Genomic DNA, 21,194 nt, shown 5'->3' with positions numbered 1-21,194 from the left:
CAAAACTACGGTTTCTTCTACAAGACTCCATCAGTTCCTTGCCTAAAGACGCTACACAGTATTTCAAACTGTCGCTTTCACTCTGATTGCCAGTCTTCATTTGTTGCGTGGGCTATAAAAGGGCACGAGTCTTCCTTTTTTTCTGTGTGTGGGTACTCTGAGAGAGAGAGAGAGAGAGAGAGAGAGAGAGAGAGAGAGAGAGAGAGGGGGAATTAGAAAATGGGAAGGAGTCCGTGTTGCTCCAAGGAAGGACTCAACAGAGGAGCCTGGACTGCCTTGGAAGATAAAATTTTATCATCTTACATCAAAGCTCATGGAGAAGGAAAATGGAGAAGCCTCCCTAAAAGAGCTGGTGAGAAAATTAAGCTGCTTCTCGCGTTTTTTCTCCATCACTTTTTACCTGTCTCTTGCTGTGTTTTCACTCTGTTTTACCAAAACCTTCCAACTGTTCAAAAAATAAAATAAAAATGCAGGTCTGAAGAGATGTGGTAAAAGTTGTAGACTTAGATGGTTAAACTATCTGAGACCAGACATAAAGAGAGGCAACATTTCAGGTGATGAAGAAGAACTCATTGTCAGGCTCCATAACCTTCTTGGTAACAGGTCTCTCTCCGTCTCTCTCTCGCTCTCTCTCTTTCTCTTACTTAAAATTTTGAGCCCGTTTGATAACCATTTCGGATTTCATTTTCTTGAAAACTGAAAATCGAAAACTTTTCAGTAACTGTTTTTTGAGTTTCCAAACTGCCCGTACACTTGTTTTCAGTTTTGAGTTGGATGCTCTAATTCTGTTGATATTTTACTACAGATGGTCCTTAATAGCCGGAAGGCTACCGGGGCGAACAGACAATGAAATCAAGAATTACTGGAATACAACTTTGGGGAAGAAATCGAAAGTCGATTCGTTTTCTGGATCCTCGAAAGAAACTTCTCTAAATCCATGCAAATCCATAGCGAAAAAGAAAGATGTCGAGTCCAAAACATCAACTGCCGCTGCTCAACCTCTAGTAATAAGAACCAAGGCCACTAGGTTGACCAAAATTTTAGTCCCACAAAATATTCCTAGTGACGAAAATTATACAGCAGCTGCCGCAAACCCATTAGAGCTTCAGACCCAATCGGCGGAAAAAGGCGGAAGCACCGAAGAGTTTCCGAGGACTAATGCAGGTGACTGCAGCAACATCTTGAAGAACTTTGGCTGCGATGATGACGACATTGATGCGAAGGGAGATCAATACTGCAACGAGTTTCAGTTGCTCAACTCTATACCGTTGGATGAGGCAATTATAAATGACGGCTGCTGGACGGGAGGAAACGGTTGCGATCTGGAGGACTACGGTGCCTCGTTGGATTTAGATTCTTTGGCATTCTTGCTTGACTCTGAGGAATGGCCTTCCCAAGAAAATGTTGTAGTCTAACAACTCATATGCTGCATAGCATAAATAACGAAGTGCACATGCGTGACTTATGTAAAACCATTAAAATTTAGTGCAGGTGATCCCTAAATATGAGGAGATTAAACTAATTAAATACAAGTTTCTAAGCTTATCGGCTTACTAAATTAACTCAATTTCTTGGTTGATTAATTTGTTATCTCATGGTTGCTTAAGTTTTTATTTGTGAAACTATGAGAAAATGTCACTCTCATCACATCTTTTTCTTAGTAAACGATAGTTGAAAACTTTAAAAAAAAAAAAAATTTATATGAAAACTAATGAAAATGGTTTGAAAACTTTGAGTTTTAACAATAATGACAAAATAAAGGGTAAAGTGAATAGTATCAGAATTGATTTTTTAGTGTAAAAATATGATTTTTTTTTTGTTAAAATAAACGATACCGAAAATTTTTTGTTAAAAATTTTATTTTATTTTTTGTCGAAAAAAGTATCATTCATTAAATAAAGTAAAGCACTACTTATAGCCCAACAAACAGATGAGCAAAAAGCTCATTACAAATTGAGAAAACCAGACAGACCCCATACTTTGGTAAACACCGCATCACACTTGGCCTCGTAATTCCGGCATGTCAGTCGAGTGAGGAGCAGTGCTGGAATGATCCAAATCTGATGTCGATCGTTGGCATGAGCATCCAATATAGTAAATTGTTACGCATAGTTGAACCAGTACAACTTACACTGCTAACGAGTTTAAAATTTTGTGTAAGTGGAGCTTTGGCTCATGATAGATACTCACTAAGTATCAAGATATCCGATTACGACATTTCATAGATGCCCAAATTAATGACCATCCTTAAGGGCATGCAGTGACATGAGCACTTTTATTTAAACTTTTGGTAATTCAAAATGAGTCCTAACTTCGGTATCACGATTATAAAATGAGAAATGCTAAGGAAACTCTCAAAGTGAGACCATTCATATCATTTGACATTTTAAAATCAATTCTCATGCCAACATTATCAAAATATTATATTAAAAAAGTAGAGTGGTAAAATGTTCGACTTTTAAGAGAGTATCGTGATAAATTAGGCTTTCAATTTAAGGTTCAAGGGCTAATAGATAAAACTTTTTCTTCTTGCAAGGTACAAATTGAGTATATTCAATCCTTGTTCTCATTCAAAATTCCCACCATTCAAATAAAAAAAAGAAAAAGAAAAAACCCTCTATTCTATTTGCAACCAATAAATTGAGAGGTAGATGCCGCTTAGATTACCTGATAAGCTTTAAAATTGACATGTCCCAGTTTTGGACCATCATGTGTCAAGCAAGTTGTTAAGCCACAAACAAATATAATTCCCCAAACAAGCCTGGGCTTTTTCGATCCATGATGTTTCCAAAATTCACAAGGCCACAAACGAATCTTATTTGTTCTGATTGTGTCGTTTTTGTGTTATATTAGTTATTTTAACAAATTATATTGTGACAAACTCATTATCTTAACATTTTTTTAACAGGTAACCCAATAACGACTAAACTCGTTAATGGGTTGACTTGGAACATATTATTTTCGTATTGTTTTGTGTCGGGTTAACGGGTAATGCAAGAAATTATCGTGCCTAATGTTTAGACATGACAAACGGGTCGTGTTTGTGTCGTTTACATGTTATACATGTTATGTTAACGAATTTTAACGAGTAAACCAATAACGACCCGATATTTTAACATATTAATCCGAAACCTATTATTTTCAAGTAGAATTAATAGATCGTGTAAAAAATTGCAAGATTTATATTCCAACATCAAAGTGTGTGTGTGTGTGTGTGTACATATATTTTTTTCTATTTACGATAGGACATTGATAATTAGGACAAAGAGGAACACGACACTGTACATGTGATAAAAAATTTAGCATTTGACATTTTTTATTTGATGATGTAAGAAAAGGGTCCTAACAAACTGTCCTAAAGTCTCCCATCCTGTGTGCCAAATGTGCGGGGCATTTACATACGCATGAGCATTACTAATTTGTCTTCTAAGAATTATTTATTTCGTCTTCTTATGATAGCTGTTTTTCAAGCCACATGTATAGCTAGCTAGATTTCAAAGTTATTTTCTGACCTTTTTTTGAGCTTTGAATTTCTGGTAGCTACAAAGGGGTAGGTTCACCTTTTGTCATGGCTTAATATCTACATTTTCACTAAATGATGACATTTTTAGGCATGTAAAGAAGCATTTGTCCACGGATTAATTATGCATTTAGTTTGATTAGTGATTAATGAATCGTTATTGATTATGTCTAGAATCCGAAAACAACTTACATGGTATGAAATCACCGTGAAGCGATGTCTTGTACTAATAAAATAAGGATACGTAAACCAAAACTTATACATATTTTTATTTTAGTAACATGAGGCGGTATTATAACGGTATACTCTTACCGTATAAATTTTTCCCATACAAGGTAGAAGATGGGTTTAGTCCTTTGGAGATTTTCTTGAATGCAATCAAATCGCTAACCACTTTTTAAGGCCAAAACCATCGAATTCGTGACCAACGAATGATGGAGAATTTGGAAACCTAGAGGAGAATATTATTGCATTATTACGACAAGATTAGCAGCTTTGACATAGTTTTTTGCGGTCTTTGTGTACACTTCTGACATAGCGCAGTTTGCTGGAGACCAGGAGTTTGTTTCATCGGTGAGGGGTAGGTAAGGTTCAAACCACTGCCTCGCACTCCAACTTTGAATATATGTGTCTTTTATTAAAAAAATAAAAACAAAATTTGGGTTTTTTTTCTCTCCCAATTTTCTCCTTTTCAATATCTTCCTATTTGAACAGTCTCATTCCCATTAATTATAAGGGAGATTCTTGGTTGTCTTTCATAAGGGTGATAATTTTACTTACCGGATCTTTTCGTTCTACTTTCTTTATTCTTCTTTGTTTAATTATTCAATAAATGTTGTCAAAATTTCAATGTTTAATTGAGAAATATAGTTTGTTTATTATTGATTAACCATTAGGTGGCTAAAGTATTTCAAGTTTAGTTAGTTTTTCGACAGAGTTGATTGCTATAAATTTTCTAACTTCATATAGACAGTTTGAATCATCGTGCAATAATAAAAGATGAGAAAAAAAAAAAAGAAGTAGGTAGAACAAAAAAAATTCAAATTACAACTAGCATTCCTCCTCTTATAATATTTCTTCGGGAATGAACAGTCATCTTTTTGTATCTTTGATCACATGACCTTACCTTCTTATGACTCACATCACGTGATTGTAACTTCTATATACATTCTCTCTCTTTACATGTCTCATCATGCTACATATAAAAAAAATAAAATTAAGAATATGCCCTAGAAGCTCCTCAATTATATGGTTTGACTTCAACTATTTGGCAATATTAGTTTTAGTAACAGAAAACAGGATCTGTGTCATAAGAGTATAGTCCCACATCATCTTAAACAACTGTATATGCATTGTGTTTCTCCTGGGTACTTCATTTTTATTTAAATATAAATCCTTTTCAGGCAGATTTCACATAATTTATATAACCGCATACATATATAGTGCTTTCACGATATTGAAATAAAGAACCACACATGCTCGGAAAATACTAGTACAAGGCAGCACATACGTGCACACAAACTGAAAACGGTTCATAAAGTTTGCTCGTCATCTGCAAGATGTTTGCATGCCAACCGTTTTTAGAAGCTTCTGTTCCTCACTGCTGTATTAGTTAAAAAACATAGAGGTTAATTATTAATTAGGTCAATCTTAAGGTGTTTAGGATAGTTGTTTAGTGATGGAAACTGAATGTTTTTATGCATATACGTGAAGTAATTTCTTTTGGATCTGAGTGCTATGAGGAGCTATTTGGTGGGCAGATTGGGATAGGTCGTGACCAATTATAAATGGACTTGAGTTTGGTCCATTCTTTGTTGTGTCAAAATGTGAGATAGACATGACTGGACAAGATGAGTTGTGCATCCACAACATAGTAGGTTCTCTAACTTATTTATATACACGGGTTACAAACCCTGCCTAACCAATCCAATCATATCCCATCTCTAATGCTCAATCACATCTAGTCTACCAAAGGGGTTGTGAAGTTCCAAATAGCACGAACTCAGTTAAGTAAGAGATATACTTCAGTTCCATTATTCATGTATAACCAGTACTGCTGCCCTTTTCGAAGAGAGAAGATCTTTTACGCCACAAAAGAAAATTGTTAGGTTCACTCATTGACCAATATTAATGTTCTCATTGGGGGAGTGGCTTGAATACATAATTTTGGATGTAGAGATCAACGCTTTGGACGACTCTAACTACAGGTTTCTTGCTCGATCCATATTTGAAATTATTGTATTTATTCATGAAGTTGGTGTTGAAACTATGGAGGAGTATAATAAAGCATGTTGAAAAATTAACCTAGTTTTATCTTCGCGCCCATTTTCTTGATGAAATCAATGCATGCAATGCATTCATTGAATTTTGTCAAATTATATACCAATATGATTGAAAGTTATTAGGGAATAGGCGTGTTGAATTTGATGTAGACACTTCAATAAGTATGGTCTCTATTTCTCTTGCCTATTTTAAGAGAAGATAAATGTTAAGATGACTCTTTTACAAGTAGGGTTTTCTGTGGATTATTTGACACTCACAGTTTAATTTCAATTATCGTACCATCATTATAAAATATTGAGCAAAAAACACGAGGTGACAGAAAATGCATGGAGAGTTTCATTTTTTTTGAGAGAGATCCCTTAGCATTTTTCCTATTTTAAATAGGTTGCATTGTAACTATAATATGTTATCTTTAGTTCTAATTGCCGGCGCTCCGCGTTCTATCTAGGTTCCTCTCTTACATATGCCCCCTCCTAACAATGGAAGGTAACTTTCTATTCAAAGGGGCTCCGTATGTAAAACTTAGTAGTAAATTTATTGAATTATAATTAATCCAAGAAGAGAGTGAGTTTTCTCCTTCTTAAATCAAATGTTAGGCTTGGTCATGTTCAATGAATCCACGATTAGTGACGTCGAGCGAATTCATTGTATGTGATTAACTGATTCCCAAGTTTTATTCCCGTTTCCTTGAGACTCCCTTGGTTTTTACTGCATCAGAATTTTAAGACTCCAGGGATTAATTAGTTTTTCTCTTTCCACCTTCCACCTTCCATTCATGCATCCATCCAAATAAAAAAAAGCCAAAGGCAGCATCCAAATAAAGAAAAGAAAATAGCCAAATACCAATTTAATTTGTAGTTATAATATTAAGTTCCTTGAAACTTCATTTTCACAATAAATAAAGTTAAAGTTTCACCATAAAATCAATTGACAATATTGTTTATAAGCACATGGAAGGTCATTCTTTCCCAAGTATGTGCTTCATACTCTCAAGCTTCTCACATGTGACAAATTTTCAAGTCTAACACATAGATAATACAAATCATGTGATGTGGAACACGTGCGGCCACTAGGCTTTATATAAGGGACAACTTGCTCTGATACTATAAAGAAAGTTGAGTTTCCACTATAAAACCAATTATAAATATGAGAAAAGCCCAATTACTTATAAGCATATGCAAGGTTCGATATTTCTTTTCCCGATGTGAAATTCATACTCTCAACACACATGTCCTCAAAATATCAATTTAATTTGTAGTTATATATAATTTCTGTAAGCATGATGATGATTGATGAGCTTACACCTTAAATTGACCTCTCACTGAATTCCCATTTTCAATAATATACACACACACACACACACACAATACATATAGTTTCTCTAAATGAGGTAGAACCCTTTTCCCCTTCAACTTCCAACCAAATTAAGCTTCGAGAATGACTATAAAGTCCAGCAGGCTGCAGAGCCGCAAACATTATTTTCATTAACAGAAGTATACAAAACAATTTGGTAATGTTCTAATCAAAGGGACACAATGGCAATAAAATCAAATCAAATCAAGGGTCCTCATCAACTTAAACATCAACTTATGAATGGTTCTGGTACTATATTTGCTTTAATTAAATTATATGGCAATCGTCAATGCAGTATTCAATATTATATAATAATGGAGATATAGAATAAAAAAATTTATTATACTTTAATGTTGATTGTTACACCTTGAGCGTCTGGAAGAATATAAAAGTTATTGGGTAAAAGACTGTTTACTACCCCCATGTTTCGTGGTTTTCAACATTTAGTACATCAAGTTTTTTTCGTTCCAGAGTCATACCTAAAGTGTAAATTTTGGGACAGTCTCATACATCTGTTAGTCAAACTGTTAGTTCTCCCGTTAAGTGATGACGTGGCGCTCTGATTGGACGCCACGTGTCATTAAAAAATAAAAAATTTATTTAAATAAAAATAATATTAAAAAAATATTAAAATATTAAAATAATAATAAAATATATTTTTTTTCTTCTTCTCTTCTTCTTCTTTTTTTTTTTTTTTCTTCTTCTTCTTCTTCTGGGTTCGGTTTCTTTTTTTTTTTTTTCCTTCTTCCTCCTCCTCCTCCTTCCTCTTCCTTCTCCTTCCTCCTCCTTCTTCTTCTCCTTCTTCTTCTTCTTCTTCTGGGTTCGGTTTCTCTCTTTTTTTTTTTTTTTTTTCTTCTTCTTCTTCTTCTTCCTCCTCTTTCTCCTTCTTCTTCCTTCTCTTTCCTCCTCATTCTTCTTCTCCTTCTTCTTCTTCTTCTTCTGGGTTCGGTTTCTCTTCTTTTTTTTCTTTTTTTTTTTCCTTCTTCCTCCTCCTTCTTCTTCCTTCTCCTTCCTCCTCCTTCTTCTTCTCCTTCTTCTTCCTTCTTCTTCCTCTTCTTTTCTGGGTTCGGTTTTTTTTTTCTGTTTTTTTCCTTCTCCTCCTTCCTTCTTAAGAAGGAAGAAGAAGGAGAAGAAGAATGAGGAGGAAGGAGAAGGAAGAAGAAGAAGGAGGAGGAAGGAGAAGGAAGAAGAAGGAGAAGGAGGAGGAGGAAGAAAAAAAAAAAAAAAAAGAACCGAACCCATAAGAAGAAGAAGAAGAGAAGAAGGAAAAAAAAATATTTTATTATTATTTTATTATTTAAATATTTAAATATTATTTTTATTTAAATAATTTTTTTATTTTTTTAATGACACGTGGCGTCCAATCAGGGCGCCACGTCATCACTTAACGGGAGAACTAACAGTTTGACTAACAGATGTATGAGACTGTCCCAAAATTTACACTTTAGGTATGACTCTGGGACGAAAAAAACTTGATGTACTAAATGTTGAAAACCACGAAACATGAGGGTGGTAAACAGTCTTTTACCCAAAGTTATTATTAGTGGACGGTATGGAATTACTATTATCATAATTCACTTTTGGCCTTATAGCCAGAATTGTTTTTGATATTTGCATAACATATCATTTTGGTCAATGAGATTGAAAATCAATAGAAATGATCGCTGAGATTGTCCACTATCCATTATTTTGGTCATTTAGTTAAAAACTCCGTTAAGTGTTCCGAAGCTCTTGGCCGGAAGTTTGGGCAATTTTCAAAGCTTCGTAACTCAATCGTTTCTTAACCAAATTCGATCCATAATATATCATAATGAAGATAGTAAAGTGTAGAACAAGATTATACATATTTGGAAGCCCACTGGTTGCCAGAGATAGACAGAAAATAGCCTAAAAGGTGACTGGTCCGCAGGAAAACTGGAAAACTCGCTGGAAACTGGGTAAACTTTAAATGTTCATAACTTATTCAATACTCAATGAAATCGACTGATTCAAAAATGAAAATCATACTTCTAAATGAGAAAAATAGAATGGTACCTTTATCAATGGCTAATTCGCCGTGGTTGGCTGGAAAAAGGCTCGAAAGTGGCTAACTCGAGACTAAGATAGCCACTTTCGAGCCGTTTTCGACCAAACCCGGCGAGTTAGCCATCAAGAAAGGTACAATTATCTTCGTCTCGTCGAGAAGTATGATTTTTGTTTTAAATCACTCGATTTCGTTGAGTATTAAAGAAGTTATGAACGTTTAAAGTTTACCTAGTTTCCGGTGAGTTTTTCAGTTTTCCTGAGGACTAGTCACATTTCAGACTATTTTCCGGCTATCTCTAGCAAACATTGGGCTTCCAAATAGGTATAATCTTGTTCTACACTTTACTATCTTCATTTTGATATATTATGGGTCGAATTTGGTTAATAAACGATTGAGTTACAAAGCTTTAAAATTGTCCAAACTTTCGACCAAGAGCTCCGGGACACTTAAAGGAATGACCAAAATAATGGATGGTGGACAATTTCTCAAGGACAATTTCTATTGATTTTCAATCTCATGGACTAAAGTTATATGTTATGCAAATCTCAGAGACCATTTTGGCTAAAAAAAGCCTTCACTTTTAGGCTCCAAACCTTTATGTTTAATGATGTACCTACACCGTGGCGCTAACACTCAACGTCTGAACGACAATGAATGCAATGTTAGATTATAATTGTTAAAATTTATAAGGTTATAGTTAATAACACATAATGACATTGTCATTTATGTAACAAGATTAGATTTTATATTGTCGACATCATACCACTGTCAAACATATGATATTTTTTATCAACGTGACAAAAACATTAACTTACAATCACACGTTTATCAGAGCTCAATTAACAACAATAATTAGCAAGTAACAGTAACTTCACAAAAAAAAATGTGTTAATTTATATCATATTGATTCTCTAATACAGATGGATTTACTTGAGTCTCGTCTTGACTAGAATTATGATTAATATAGTGTTTGATAGTGGTGGTTTTGGGCATGTGCAATAAGTGCCTTTGTACAAGGCCTAAAAGATCACTTCACATCAAACTTTAACGATTTAAACCGTTTATTTTGTATGTCTCACTTCGTAGATTATCATTGCAAAAATTCAATTCAATCCTAAAATCATTTGTCCATTTAGTCACGATGAAATTTCAATGTTTCTTAGACTGTAGTGTTCGTTAATTTCTTTTAACTCAATTAGATGCCTCAAATATTTCTGATTTGGCTAATATTTTTCAAAGATGATCAATAAGGTGCAACTTGAAAAATAGATTGTTCGAACAGTGTAGCGGGGGGGGGGGGGGGGGAAGGGGGTGGGGGAGGGGGGCACAAATAATCCCCATTTAAAAAAAGGAAAACTAATGAAAATGGTTTGAAAACTTTGAGTTTTAATGATAAGGACAAAATAAAGGGTAAAGTGAATAAAACCAGGTTTGACTTTTTAGTGTAAAAATGTGGTTTTTCGTTAAAGTGAACAGTACCGTGAGTTTTTCGTTAAAACTCTCTTTAAAAAAATGGGGATCTCTTCCTTTAAAAGGCTCATATCATCTACATATGGATCAACTTGGTTTGTGGCAAAAACAGCTTCACCTAGCTTGGAGAAAATTTCTAAGTTCTGCACGTGAAATAGTGAAATATGGCCTCCATATGCACAAGAGAAATCACCTTTTTAGTTTGGTTTCGACTTTGATCTAATTTTTTTTTTCTTGATGTTTGTTGACTTGAATTATAACTCAAGCAATAATACTCTATTTAGATTCCTTATTAATACAACTGTAGACATATAAATTAGCATTGTAATAAGAATTTTATACAATGACCTATTTACTATCTTCTGCACAAGACTCTTAAAACTCAACGTCGGCCTGATATTTGATTGTTGAGACGAACATCACTATTAACCTAAAATGCCAATTACGTGATTCAATCTGGTTTTCTGGCCAAATTGGACGTTGCTGCAATTCAACCTCGGATTTGGACATGCACGCCCACGTACCGTGAAACACCACCATGTAAAGGCACGAATAATATTCTCACCGATCACCATGCATGTTAAGAAGTTGCAGTCATTGCAGATCCAAACAATATACATTTAAACGTCCAGTAGCTTTTAAATTTAATAATATTGATCACATGATGATTTTCTCGTACTATGCAAATTGCGGTCCACTCACATCTCCGTCACACTTTCCTTCGCCATTTTGGAATAGAATATAATAATTGAATAACAACTGCACTTTTGTGATTTGTTTGGTTTATAAGAGATTCTTCACTACGTAGGATGAAAAGGAAAATTGAACACTCGCAGAAGAGCACCCATATGATCACTAGCGGATCCATTAAAGGGCAAGGAGGGTCAGCTGACCTTCCAAACTTCGATAAATGTCCATAGATATCTTAGGTGTTGACCTTCCGAACTTCGATGAACATCCATAGATACCATGAGTGTTGCCCTTTTAAAGATTAGAGTTGGCATTATACTTGCCCTCCAACCGACTTCAGGCCTACCAAAACCCAATGAATGTCCATGAATACCTTGGGTGCTGCCCCTTGCATACATTAACATGTTTGTAGTATGCATTTTCAAATGATTTCAGGCCTACCAAAACTCGATGAAATGACGATATGCATGCTATTTCTGGTATAAAAAAATTTGCTCGTTGCGCGCTATTATTACTGACCCCCCTAATATTATTTCCTGTATCCGCCATTTCATATGATATGTCGTTCCGTACTCTCACTTGGAGATTCTTTCTTTCTGTGATAGTACGTGAGCTAACTGTTCAAAAGTTTGGGAAGTTGAGAGCTAACTATTCAACGTCTAGTCTTCCCCATGGCCAAGGCTGTTTTTCTTGTTTGTATTATGATTTTTATATTCAACATGGTTTCTCAAATCAAGGTCAAGAACCGTCTGTAGGATCACGAGCAAATAAATGCTTGTGAGAGAATCGAAAAGCTTAAAAATTACATTCTTGGATCTCAGAAAATCTTGATTGATTTCATGCCAATTATAAAATATATATAGAGGTATTTGTCGATTCCCCCAAATTTGTAAAGAGTTGCTAACTTTCTTCCAAAATTTTAATTTAGCCGATTATTTCCATGAACTTTTATAGTTAGACAACCTCTCCCATGGCCCCCCAACTTTAGATTTTGAAAATTTCCAACACAATTTTCTATCAATTTTGGTCACATGGCAAATGTTTGATGGCAATAAAGTAATTTTGTCCTTAATGTGGACAACAAATTATTTTTTCTTTTTCTTATTCTCTTTTGATAGTTGTTTTTTTTTTTGTTTGAATTAGTCATGGGAGTCCAATTAGTAACTGCAAAGTTGGGCTCTGCGCCCAATTTACCAAAAGAAAAGTACATTTTTGCTCTCATACAATTGCCATGTATTATTATCTACATGACCAAGATAGATGGAAAATTAGATGAAAATTTTCAAAAAATCCAAAGCTAAAGTTGGGGGGGGGGGGGGGGGTGGAATTGCCTATTTATAATAAGTTAAGGTGGGTAATCAGCTAAAATTAAAGTTTAGGAGAGAAATAGGTAATTCTTTACAAATTTGAAGAATTAATCGACAAATAGGTCAATATAAATATTCAAAGACATACTAGTTTTTTCGTATATAGCAACGATACGAAATACACAAGGTTGATGAATCTACTAAAACTCACTCATTATTGTCCACAACCAAGGGTAAAATAACAGAAATTATATAGTTCGAATATGTTCATCAAGTTGGCATAACAAAGACAAACATTTATTCGTACACTTACTCATGTCTTCGGTTGTTTCCATTTCTCAATTTTTTGTTTTACAAGAAAAAGGGTCTGTTTGTTTCTATCTTCTATCTGGCAAGCAAAGAGAAAAGGGTGAAGAAATGAACTAGGTCAAATTTGGGACATTTGGTTTTGGGCTTTAGTGAAAATTACAGACCCATATGAATAATAATGTGGGCCGACTCAAAATTCAGGTCTTTAACCATTTAAAATTGTAGGCCTTCCAAGCATAAGCGGGCTTCTAAATGACCGAGGCCCGCTAGACATAGGCTGAATTTTCAAGCCCAACTCAAGAAAAAGAGTGTGTTTGTCAGGAATCTAGAAGTCTGTTTGGTACTCTACTTGAATCCAACTTTTTAAATTCAAAAACCAGTCTACTGCTGAAAGGATGAAAAATGTCACATATGGTAAAAAGTGATGCATATGAAAAAATGGCACTGAAGAAGTCACCGTCAGCCATGGCTAATCAATGCAGGCTCTCGTCGAATAATTTATTTTAAAGTAATGTTATATTTACTATTTACTTGTACCATCTTTCTAATAGAGCTAGGGTTCGCTAACGTATGCAGATCTCATCTTCATCAGAGAAGTAGTAAAAATGATGGTAAGGATAACATTCTTGTTTCTTTTAACGTTTTTCAGTTTTGTAAACTTCAAATCAAATTTTTAGAAACTTTATCTAACGAAAATTTGCTTTGGACCCTCACTTGTTTCCCTTAGGTTAACGTTTTGTTTTGGGCCTTTTTGTTAAACAAATATAAGCCCAAATCATAACCTTCGCACAAAGAAATTGAAATTTCATACAAAATCCCGTATATAACCCTCGTTCTCTGTTTCTCTCCCTCCCCACTTTTCAACTTGATGATCCGAAGACTTTGACCCCACCGACGCGACTTCTCCGCCATGGCGATCCAGTTCAAATTCAGAAGCTCCGTCAACTTCGACTCCGTCGCCATCGACGGCCGAGCCTCCATCTCCGTTCGCGATCTCAAATCCAAGGTAATTCGCCACAAGAACCTCAACCTCTGCCAAGACTCCGATCTCCTCTTCTCTGACGCCGTAACCGGTCAAGGTCAACTCTCTCCCGCCCTTTATCTTTGTCAATAGCGTTTTTAGCTTTCAGTTTCTTGTTTTGTGTTTGGTTGCAGAGAAAAAATCGATTGAGACGTTACAATTGGACATGAAGTATTTTGGAATCGTGTTTTTGTCCGTTTGGTTCGGAAACGCCTTAGAATTACAGTTTTTGTGTTTGGTTGCATGGAATTGGAATTAGGGTTTATGCATATTGTTAGCTAAGTTTTCATATGCCTTTCGGTTTCGGATTGATTGCAGAGTACAACGACGAGAATATTCAAATTCCGTGTGGTTCAAGCGTGATAATTAAGAGAGTTCCTGCAGGATCAGTACATGTGGATCTGTAAGAAATCTATCTATATGCTTTATAGAATCCATGCACGTTTTTTATTGGGATGCATATTAATTGGCGATGAAAGTTTGTTTATTGTCTCGGAATTTCGATTTATTTTTATGATTTTTTTACAGGCCTCACTTCAACTCGTGCCCGAATCTTCATAGCAAGGACTCTGTCGACGATAAATCACTTGTTGCAGCGGTTTGTTTCTTAAACATTGCGCACGCATTTGAAGTTGCAGACTTGCATTTGGATGGTTCTTAGTCACATTTGAAGCTCTTGTTATATGTTTGCCCGATTGTTTATTTAATTTCTCTTATGTCTATGGTGTTTCGCAGAATGCTGAGACTGTTGACTTTGATGACTTTGGGGTTGACGTGTATCCCATTCCTAAAGAAACCGTTTTCAGTTCTGATTTGGATCCAGACAAGGATGACTTCATCTATGATTATCAACCAAATAGCGATAACTGCATCACAAGGTTTGATTGGTTCTTTTAATATGTATTCCCTAATGGTGTATGATTGTTTATTTTAAGACTTCAGATATATGAATGTTCGGTAAATATTTGGTATTTATGCTGTGCATGATTTCAATTTGTATTAGATATTCGGAGCCCGCTGTGAGAGGATGCCTGAAACTTGAAGCAAGTGGCATTAGTGATGCTATTCCAGGAGGTATGTGCTTCGATTACAAAGCTTCAGGGGTTAGGCCTATGTTTGTTACTTGTATTAGTCTTTTCATGGGTTAGGCCGATGCTTACCATTCTGAATTATTTTATATAGGTCATGCACATAGTGGAGTTGAACAAATCATAGTGCCTACAAAATCAAAGCCTGAAGAAGATGACATGAATGTGGAAAGGTAAGACGTGCATTTGTTGTATCTGTCTTATTGTTTTTCTGGTTCTTCGGTCTCAATGGTCTGACTTGTTTTATCTCTTGTAAATGAAGGGTGGGCAGTGCGAATCCCCTAGATACAGGGCATGCTAATTTGTCAACAGAGCTGAAATGCTCTCTATGCAATGCATATTTCAAGGAGGCTGTGATGATACCATGCTGCCAGCACAGTTTTTGTGAGAAATGTAAGTCTATGGTCTGATAGGTTTCCATCTGATACTTTACCGTTGGATAGTTTTTGTGAGAGATGGGGTGTATGTATTAGGATAGTTTTTGTGAGAGATTGTGTGTTAGGTATTAGTAATTCTGGGCTGTAATCTGAATGTGATAACTTATGCACATTTTTGTGTTCAGGCATTTCTCAAGTGTTGCGAGAAAAGTCCAGATGTCCCAAGTGTTTTTCGACCAAATGCAGAGTAGAAGATTTGCTGCCGAATGTTTCTCTTAGGCAAGCAATTGAGCATTTCCTAGAATCCCAAAATTTAATCACTGCTCCAGATAATGATTGTTGCCAATATGCTCCAGGTAGGAGTTTCACATATGTTTATTCTGACCTACCTTAGCCCCGCTATTGTGTTTAACTAGTTATTAATGTAAAAACAGATGGAGAATCTGGAATTCAAGCCAAAGATGTGTCTCGCGGCAATAATATTTTACAGAGAGAGCCAGAGGTGCCTCATTCTCCTGAAACAGGGACAGGATCTAATCATTTCTTCGCAGAATCTGCTTTTAACCCTCCTTTCAAAAAAGATGTTAAACCTGCAATCCCGAAACAAAGGCCACCTTGGGTTTCTTCAGAAGGTAGTATTTAACTTGGTCCTTTGTGACATTGCTGGAACTTTATCCGATTCTTGTTTTGGCATGTATCACCTTTTCTGACATTCTTGCTATTTACCAGGTTGTGACAAGAGCTTCTTGGAGACTGGAAAGCACAGAAAGGTATCCATTGTGAAAGTAGATGTGAAAATTCTCTTTTTTTTTTTGTTGGAACAAACTTCTCGCAACTCATTGTCTGAGAACTTCTTTTAGGTTCCAAGTGCTAAGACAACAAATGCTATTTTTGGTTGTGACTTAAATTTTTTAATTTTTTGGTGTGCATTATTTGAATGTCTATACCTGTCTTTATGGGATCAGGGGAAACGTACCTGTTACATGTGTGGTTCTACAGACCATTTCATAAGAGACTGTCCAGTGGCTTCAAGCCCACATCCTATGCTTCATGCAGGTATGAAATAGGAGTTGCATGCATTAATTTGTAGTTGCTATGAACTGTTGCCTGTGATGCTTACTAATTTGTGGATTTCAGGAAATGCAATATTTCCAGGAGCCATGCCAGGTTATGTACCACCATATTGGAATGGAGCTCCCTCACCTCGTGCCATGCCCTTTAGAAATCCATATGGAAATCATGCGATGACGGCGTTTGGTGCAAATATGGTCCCTCCTGCTTCTTATACTATTCCTACATACATGCCATCAATGTATTACTCATTCCCTTCCTTTGGGTATGTTCATTTTCATCTTTAGCTGATTGCTGTACCTAAGAAATTCATTATTATCGGTCCTCAATCATGTGAAGTATTCTTCATCAATTGCATTATATTGACTTTGACACCAAACCATCTTGCAGTGGATACATGAGGATGAGAGGTGTTGCTCCTCTTCCAGGGACTAGCAAAGACTGCTATTTAAGTCATTCGGAATCCCTGGATCTTCATGGTGGGGAAAAGAGAAGAAAAGTTTCAAATGAGAATTTGAGGAGGTGAGTCGATATGTATCTGTGGTGATGCTGTCTTGATCTGAAATAATGTTTTGATTATAGTTAGTTAATATACCTGATTTTAATGACTAATGAGTGGTTTTGTCCTGCATCAGAGAACAATCTCATGATTGTGACGATGACGAAGACCATGATTTAAACGAGAGACATGGCTATGATGGGACAGAAAGACTACATGACCACAGATCTTGTATAAACAGGGAAAAGAGCATAAGTTACTCTGAGGAAGGCTCTAATAAAGGGTCCCAGAGGCAATATCGGCTTCATAATCACACAGATGATGACAGGCTCGCAGTTAATGGTCAGTGGAAGAGTTCGCGTTTGGTGGTTGATGGTAGAGCTCCAAAGCAGTATCATTGCACGGAAAGATCAAGCTCAGAATTAGACGATGTGCCAAGTAGCTCTGGTTTCCATGAAGAGAGAAAGAAACACCACCATAGGAGCTCCAGAAAGCACAAGGATCGAAGAGAGCAGTGTGGCAGTGATTCCAGTTGGAGTGATCATCGATATACCAAAGATGATAACAGAAAAGGGATCGAGCATGAATCCAAAAGGCAGAGTCAGAAATATCGCAGCCACTCAGGATCTGGTATGGATCAAAGTGGTTCCAGTGATAAGAAGTTGCAGAAAGAGAGCAGTCACAGTTCTAGACATTCTAAGCACAGTGGAAAGAGTAATGTCGATGGGCGGAGTCATGACAGGTGGAAGATGGTTAGTGGGTCGGATGAAGATTGTGGAGAAGGTTATCAGTATTCTAGACAGAAAAGAAAACACTAGAAAACATCCGGACTGGTTTGTGAGGTAAATTGTGTAGATGAAGTCGCATGTCTAAACTTTGATTTTCTATATGGTACTCTTTCGTTTTCAGTTAGATTGTATTAATTTTGTTAGTTTTAGCTCCATTCTTGATAAAACCTGCCTATACTTGTTGAAAGCAACATATTTAGCGCACAGTAAACTCGGACTTGTGTAGGATACTTCTTGATCTAATGCGAATTGTCTGTTGGTTTTGTTGAAACAGATCTGATTGATTCGGCTTTTGGACAGTAACTGTTTGTTAATATCTGCTAACCCACCGCTTCACATTTTAAGCTTTGATCATAGAGGGAGAGGCTAGCATACAAAAGTTTTAACAAGAGCAGCAATTGTTGATGTAGCCACAGACTTGTATGCTTTTTGCTCATACCGGAACTTACTTTCACAGACTTGTTAAAGCCGGTTGAAGGTATGTTCCCTTTCAGAGGAAAAAAAGGTACAGAAACAGAAGCCATAAAACCAGGGGGATTAGAACAAAGTGAGTTGGGTTTTGCTTTCTACACATGGATTATTGTAAATATTTTTTTTCAAACTGTTTGGAGTTTTCAGTTACCTTAGAATTTTTTTGGTCCGGACTTAATGTTAAAAACTGAAGATTATACTGCACATTTTGTGAATGTGTATTGATGAGTATAGTAAGAATTTCATGTTTTAGCGTCGGTTTCTCGGCCTGGTAAAGACCAATTTGTAAAGGGAATTTACATGCCAGATTCCGTCACTAAGGTAATGCGTCGCTAATAGTAAACTGTTTTTCTTTCTGTTTTCAGGTCAGGTATTTGCTTTCCTTCCCCAGGAAGATGCAATTGGACCCAATGCAGTCGCAACCCAACAGTCCAACGCAGCAATATTTACCAACTACTGCAAAATTAAGAAGCTGCAAAGAAAGATGTTGACATGAACTGCAAGTTTGCCACAAACTTATTCGATCGATCAAGGGCTCGATCGATTAAGGGCGATGGATACCCTGGTTCCTGCAATAAGAAGTGGTCGTGGAGATTATTTCGACTGTTCTCACTTATTCATGGACAACCAAAGCTAGACGAGAGGACTCGAAAATGGTTACGTTCTAGTTGCAGTGTCTCAAACTAATCATTCGACGCCGCAACCTTGGTGTCTCCATTTCATGCAGGTCCTTACAGGGACTTGACATGCATGGACACTGAACTTGAACTGAAACCCTAAGCAATTAAAATCACGAACTTATTAACAAGAAAAATTAAAACCTCGAACTTGTTAAACTGAAAAATTATAATTACGAAACCAGTGACAAAGATTAGCAAGTGCCCCCACTGGCGGCGGAGTTCCTTCTGCCGGTCTGGGTTTCTCAACCTCATAATGCCAAATATACCTGTCCGGGTAACGCACTCCTGGCCAGGCTCCGGTCATACAATCTTCGTTCACCCCGGTCATACAATCTTTGTTTGGGAAAACATGAGACACTATTCATCGAAGGGCTGATTCCGAAGAGCTTTTGAATTGGTTAAAAATGCTTTCAGATTACCAGAAACACTTTTTAGTGCTTTTCTGACGGTATAATTTCAAGTAAATTAGGGGTGGGCACGGTTCGGTGTGTTTTTGAGTGAAATTGAAACCGAAATTTTTTGCAGTTCGGTTCGGTGTGATTTTGAAGTCAAAATCGAAATGAAACCAAACTATTTGGTTTAGTTTGTATAGTTTCAAACTGCTTCGGTTCTGTTTTTAAGAAAAAATATACAATTTAAAATATGAGATGCTCTTTACCCAAGCTTTGCATGAATGCAATCTACAACTTAAAAAAAAAAAAAAAAAACTTATCTAAAAGAAAAGTAGTTTTTAGTAAGATCGTAAATCAAAACTTGAAATGAAAGACATCATAACATATTATTAAGCATTTCCCAAGTGCTCCTAAAGGGTACAAGTTAAACATAAGCAGTAGCTAATCGAACCATTACAAAATGTCATCCTCATTAAAAACTAGTAAAAAGTCCTCACAGTGCAATCTTATTAGCTAGCTAGCTACCAATTGCCACGCAAAAATGTTAAGGCTTGGGAAGAAGAAATGCATGAACGGTTTGCAACTTTGCATGCATATTATGTTCAGTAAATAACATGTATCAATGATCCAATATCATGGACTCAAGGTAGATGTATATTATAATTGCCCAGCAATCAGACTTGCATGGTTGCTCCCTCAAATTTATGAGGAAGCTATGCATTATTTCCCTTGCAATTTTGATTTCTCAATGTCCTTTGTGTGGAATATTTACCTGTTGATCACATATCCAGTGTAGAACAATGTATTCAAGTGCCCACCCCTACTCATGAGTGGTGATATTGTGTCAAAGAGAAAGAAAGTGATGACTGATGATATTCTAGTGTGGTTGGATTCATACTAAATGTATGAACTCTAACAAACAACTTATTAAAACATGAGATCTAATATGGACATTTAATTAAATGCTTATTAATATTTATGGTGCGGTTCGGTTTCGGTTTCAATGCGGTTTTCAAAAGCCAAAATCGAAACCAAACCGTTTCCTACTTTGTGGTTCGGTTTCAAAACCAAAACCGTTTCCAAAACTGCAAAGTCGAATCATTCGATGCGGTCCAATTTGGTTCGTGTTTCAATTTCGGTTTTTGATTTTAAGTGCCCACCCCTAAGGAAAATCATTTGAACTAAGAGAAGAAAAGGGTAGTTAAAACTGACTTTTAAAGGTTCCAGATTCTTGTTTAACTCCTCTTCTTCTAACCCCTGGCTCATTACCTTGTCAATCTTGGCTTTATATGCAACTGAAACCTGCTTAAATTTAAGAGAATACTCAATTTGTTAGTTGAAGAAAATGGTTCAATGACAGCCTTTCTTTTAACTTGTTGGCTCTGTAGTAAAAGTTAGCTAGTCTTAAGTTCGACCATTAAAAAAAAACAAAAACAAAAACAAAAAAAAAAAACAAAACAAAACAAAAACTAATAAAAAGTGTTTCAAAACTTTATGTTTTAACAAAAAATCATCCTATAACTTTATTTAATGATAAGAACAAGAGAAAGAAAAAAAAAAAAAAACAAGAAAAACTTAACTAAAGGTGTGTGCAAAGAGCATCCGACCAATCTTTCAATTTTGATATAATCTAAGTATATTTTATTCCTCCAAAATTAAAATTTCAAATTGAAGTGGATTCCGTTTGATTCAGAACCAAATCTGGGGCGGTATGGTTGGGAGGGAGTCGGTCAAGTGTGGGTTGGTTGGGGGTAGGGGTGGGGCAACATCATTGATAACATCGTTGAATTCATCACCCATTTTTCTAGTAATGGTATTGAGCCATTAGCCATGCATGATTTTAACGACA

The 21,194-nt window shown here is 35.9% G+C and overlaps 2 protein-coding genes across 5 annotated transcripts; both read left to right on the top strand.

Annotated features, from left to right (window-relative positions):
* Positions 1-219: 219 nt before the first annotated feature.
* Positions 220-1,415, top strand: MYB9 (myb-related protein 308-like). The gene is given in 3 exon segments (NM_001293820.1): positions 220-352; positions 474-603; positions 806-1,415. Coding segments are annotated over 3 exon segments (873 nt in total).
* A 12,391-nt stretch (positions 1,416-13,806) lies between these two features.
* LOC103440899 (E3 ubiquitin ligase PARAQUAT TOLERANCE 3-like) lies at positions 13,807-19,147 on the top strand. Of its 4 annotated transcripts, none has more exons than XR_003775260.2 (16): positions 13,807-14,037; positions 14,298-14,382; positions 14,508-14,577; positions 14,715-14,857; positions 14,983-15,053; positions 15,162-15,240; positions 15,330-15,460; positions 15,630-15,800; positions 15,879-16,076; positions 16,174-16,214; positions 16,410-16,500; positions 16,582-16,756; positions 16,906-17,037; positions 17,151-17,856; positions 18,077-18,349; positions 18,639-19,147. XR_003775260.2 is itself a non-coding variant. In XM_008379597.4 (15 exons), the coding sequence occupies exons 1-14, from the start codon at positions 13,869-13,871 to the stop codon at positions 17,830-17,832; spliced, it is 2,262 nt and encodes a 753-aa protein (XP_008377819.3). In that variant the 5' UTR covers positions 13,807-13,868; the 3' UTR covers positions 17,833-17,856; positions 18,077-18,525. The 4 variants fall into 4 exon arrangements, 1 of the variants encoding a protein (XP_008377819.3); XR_530157.4 differs by having other exon boundaries at positions 16,582-16,780; positions 18,077-18,280; XR_003775259.2 differs by having other exon boundaries at positions 16,582-16,780.
* Positions 19,148-21,194: the final 2,047 nt, after the last annotated feature.

This window comes from Malus domestica, chromosome 08, assembly GCF_042453785.1.
Source record: "Malus domestica chromosome 08, GDT2T_hap1".
Lineage (NCBI taxonomy): Eukaryota > Viridiplantae > Streptophyta > Magnoliopsida > Rosales > Rosaceae > Malus > Malus domestica.
Note: the sequence above shows the minus strand (reverse complement) of the source record. Positions and strands in the feature narration are given on the sequence as shown.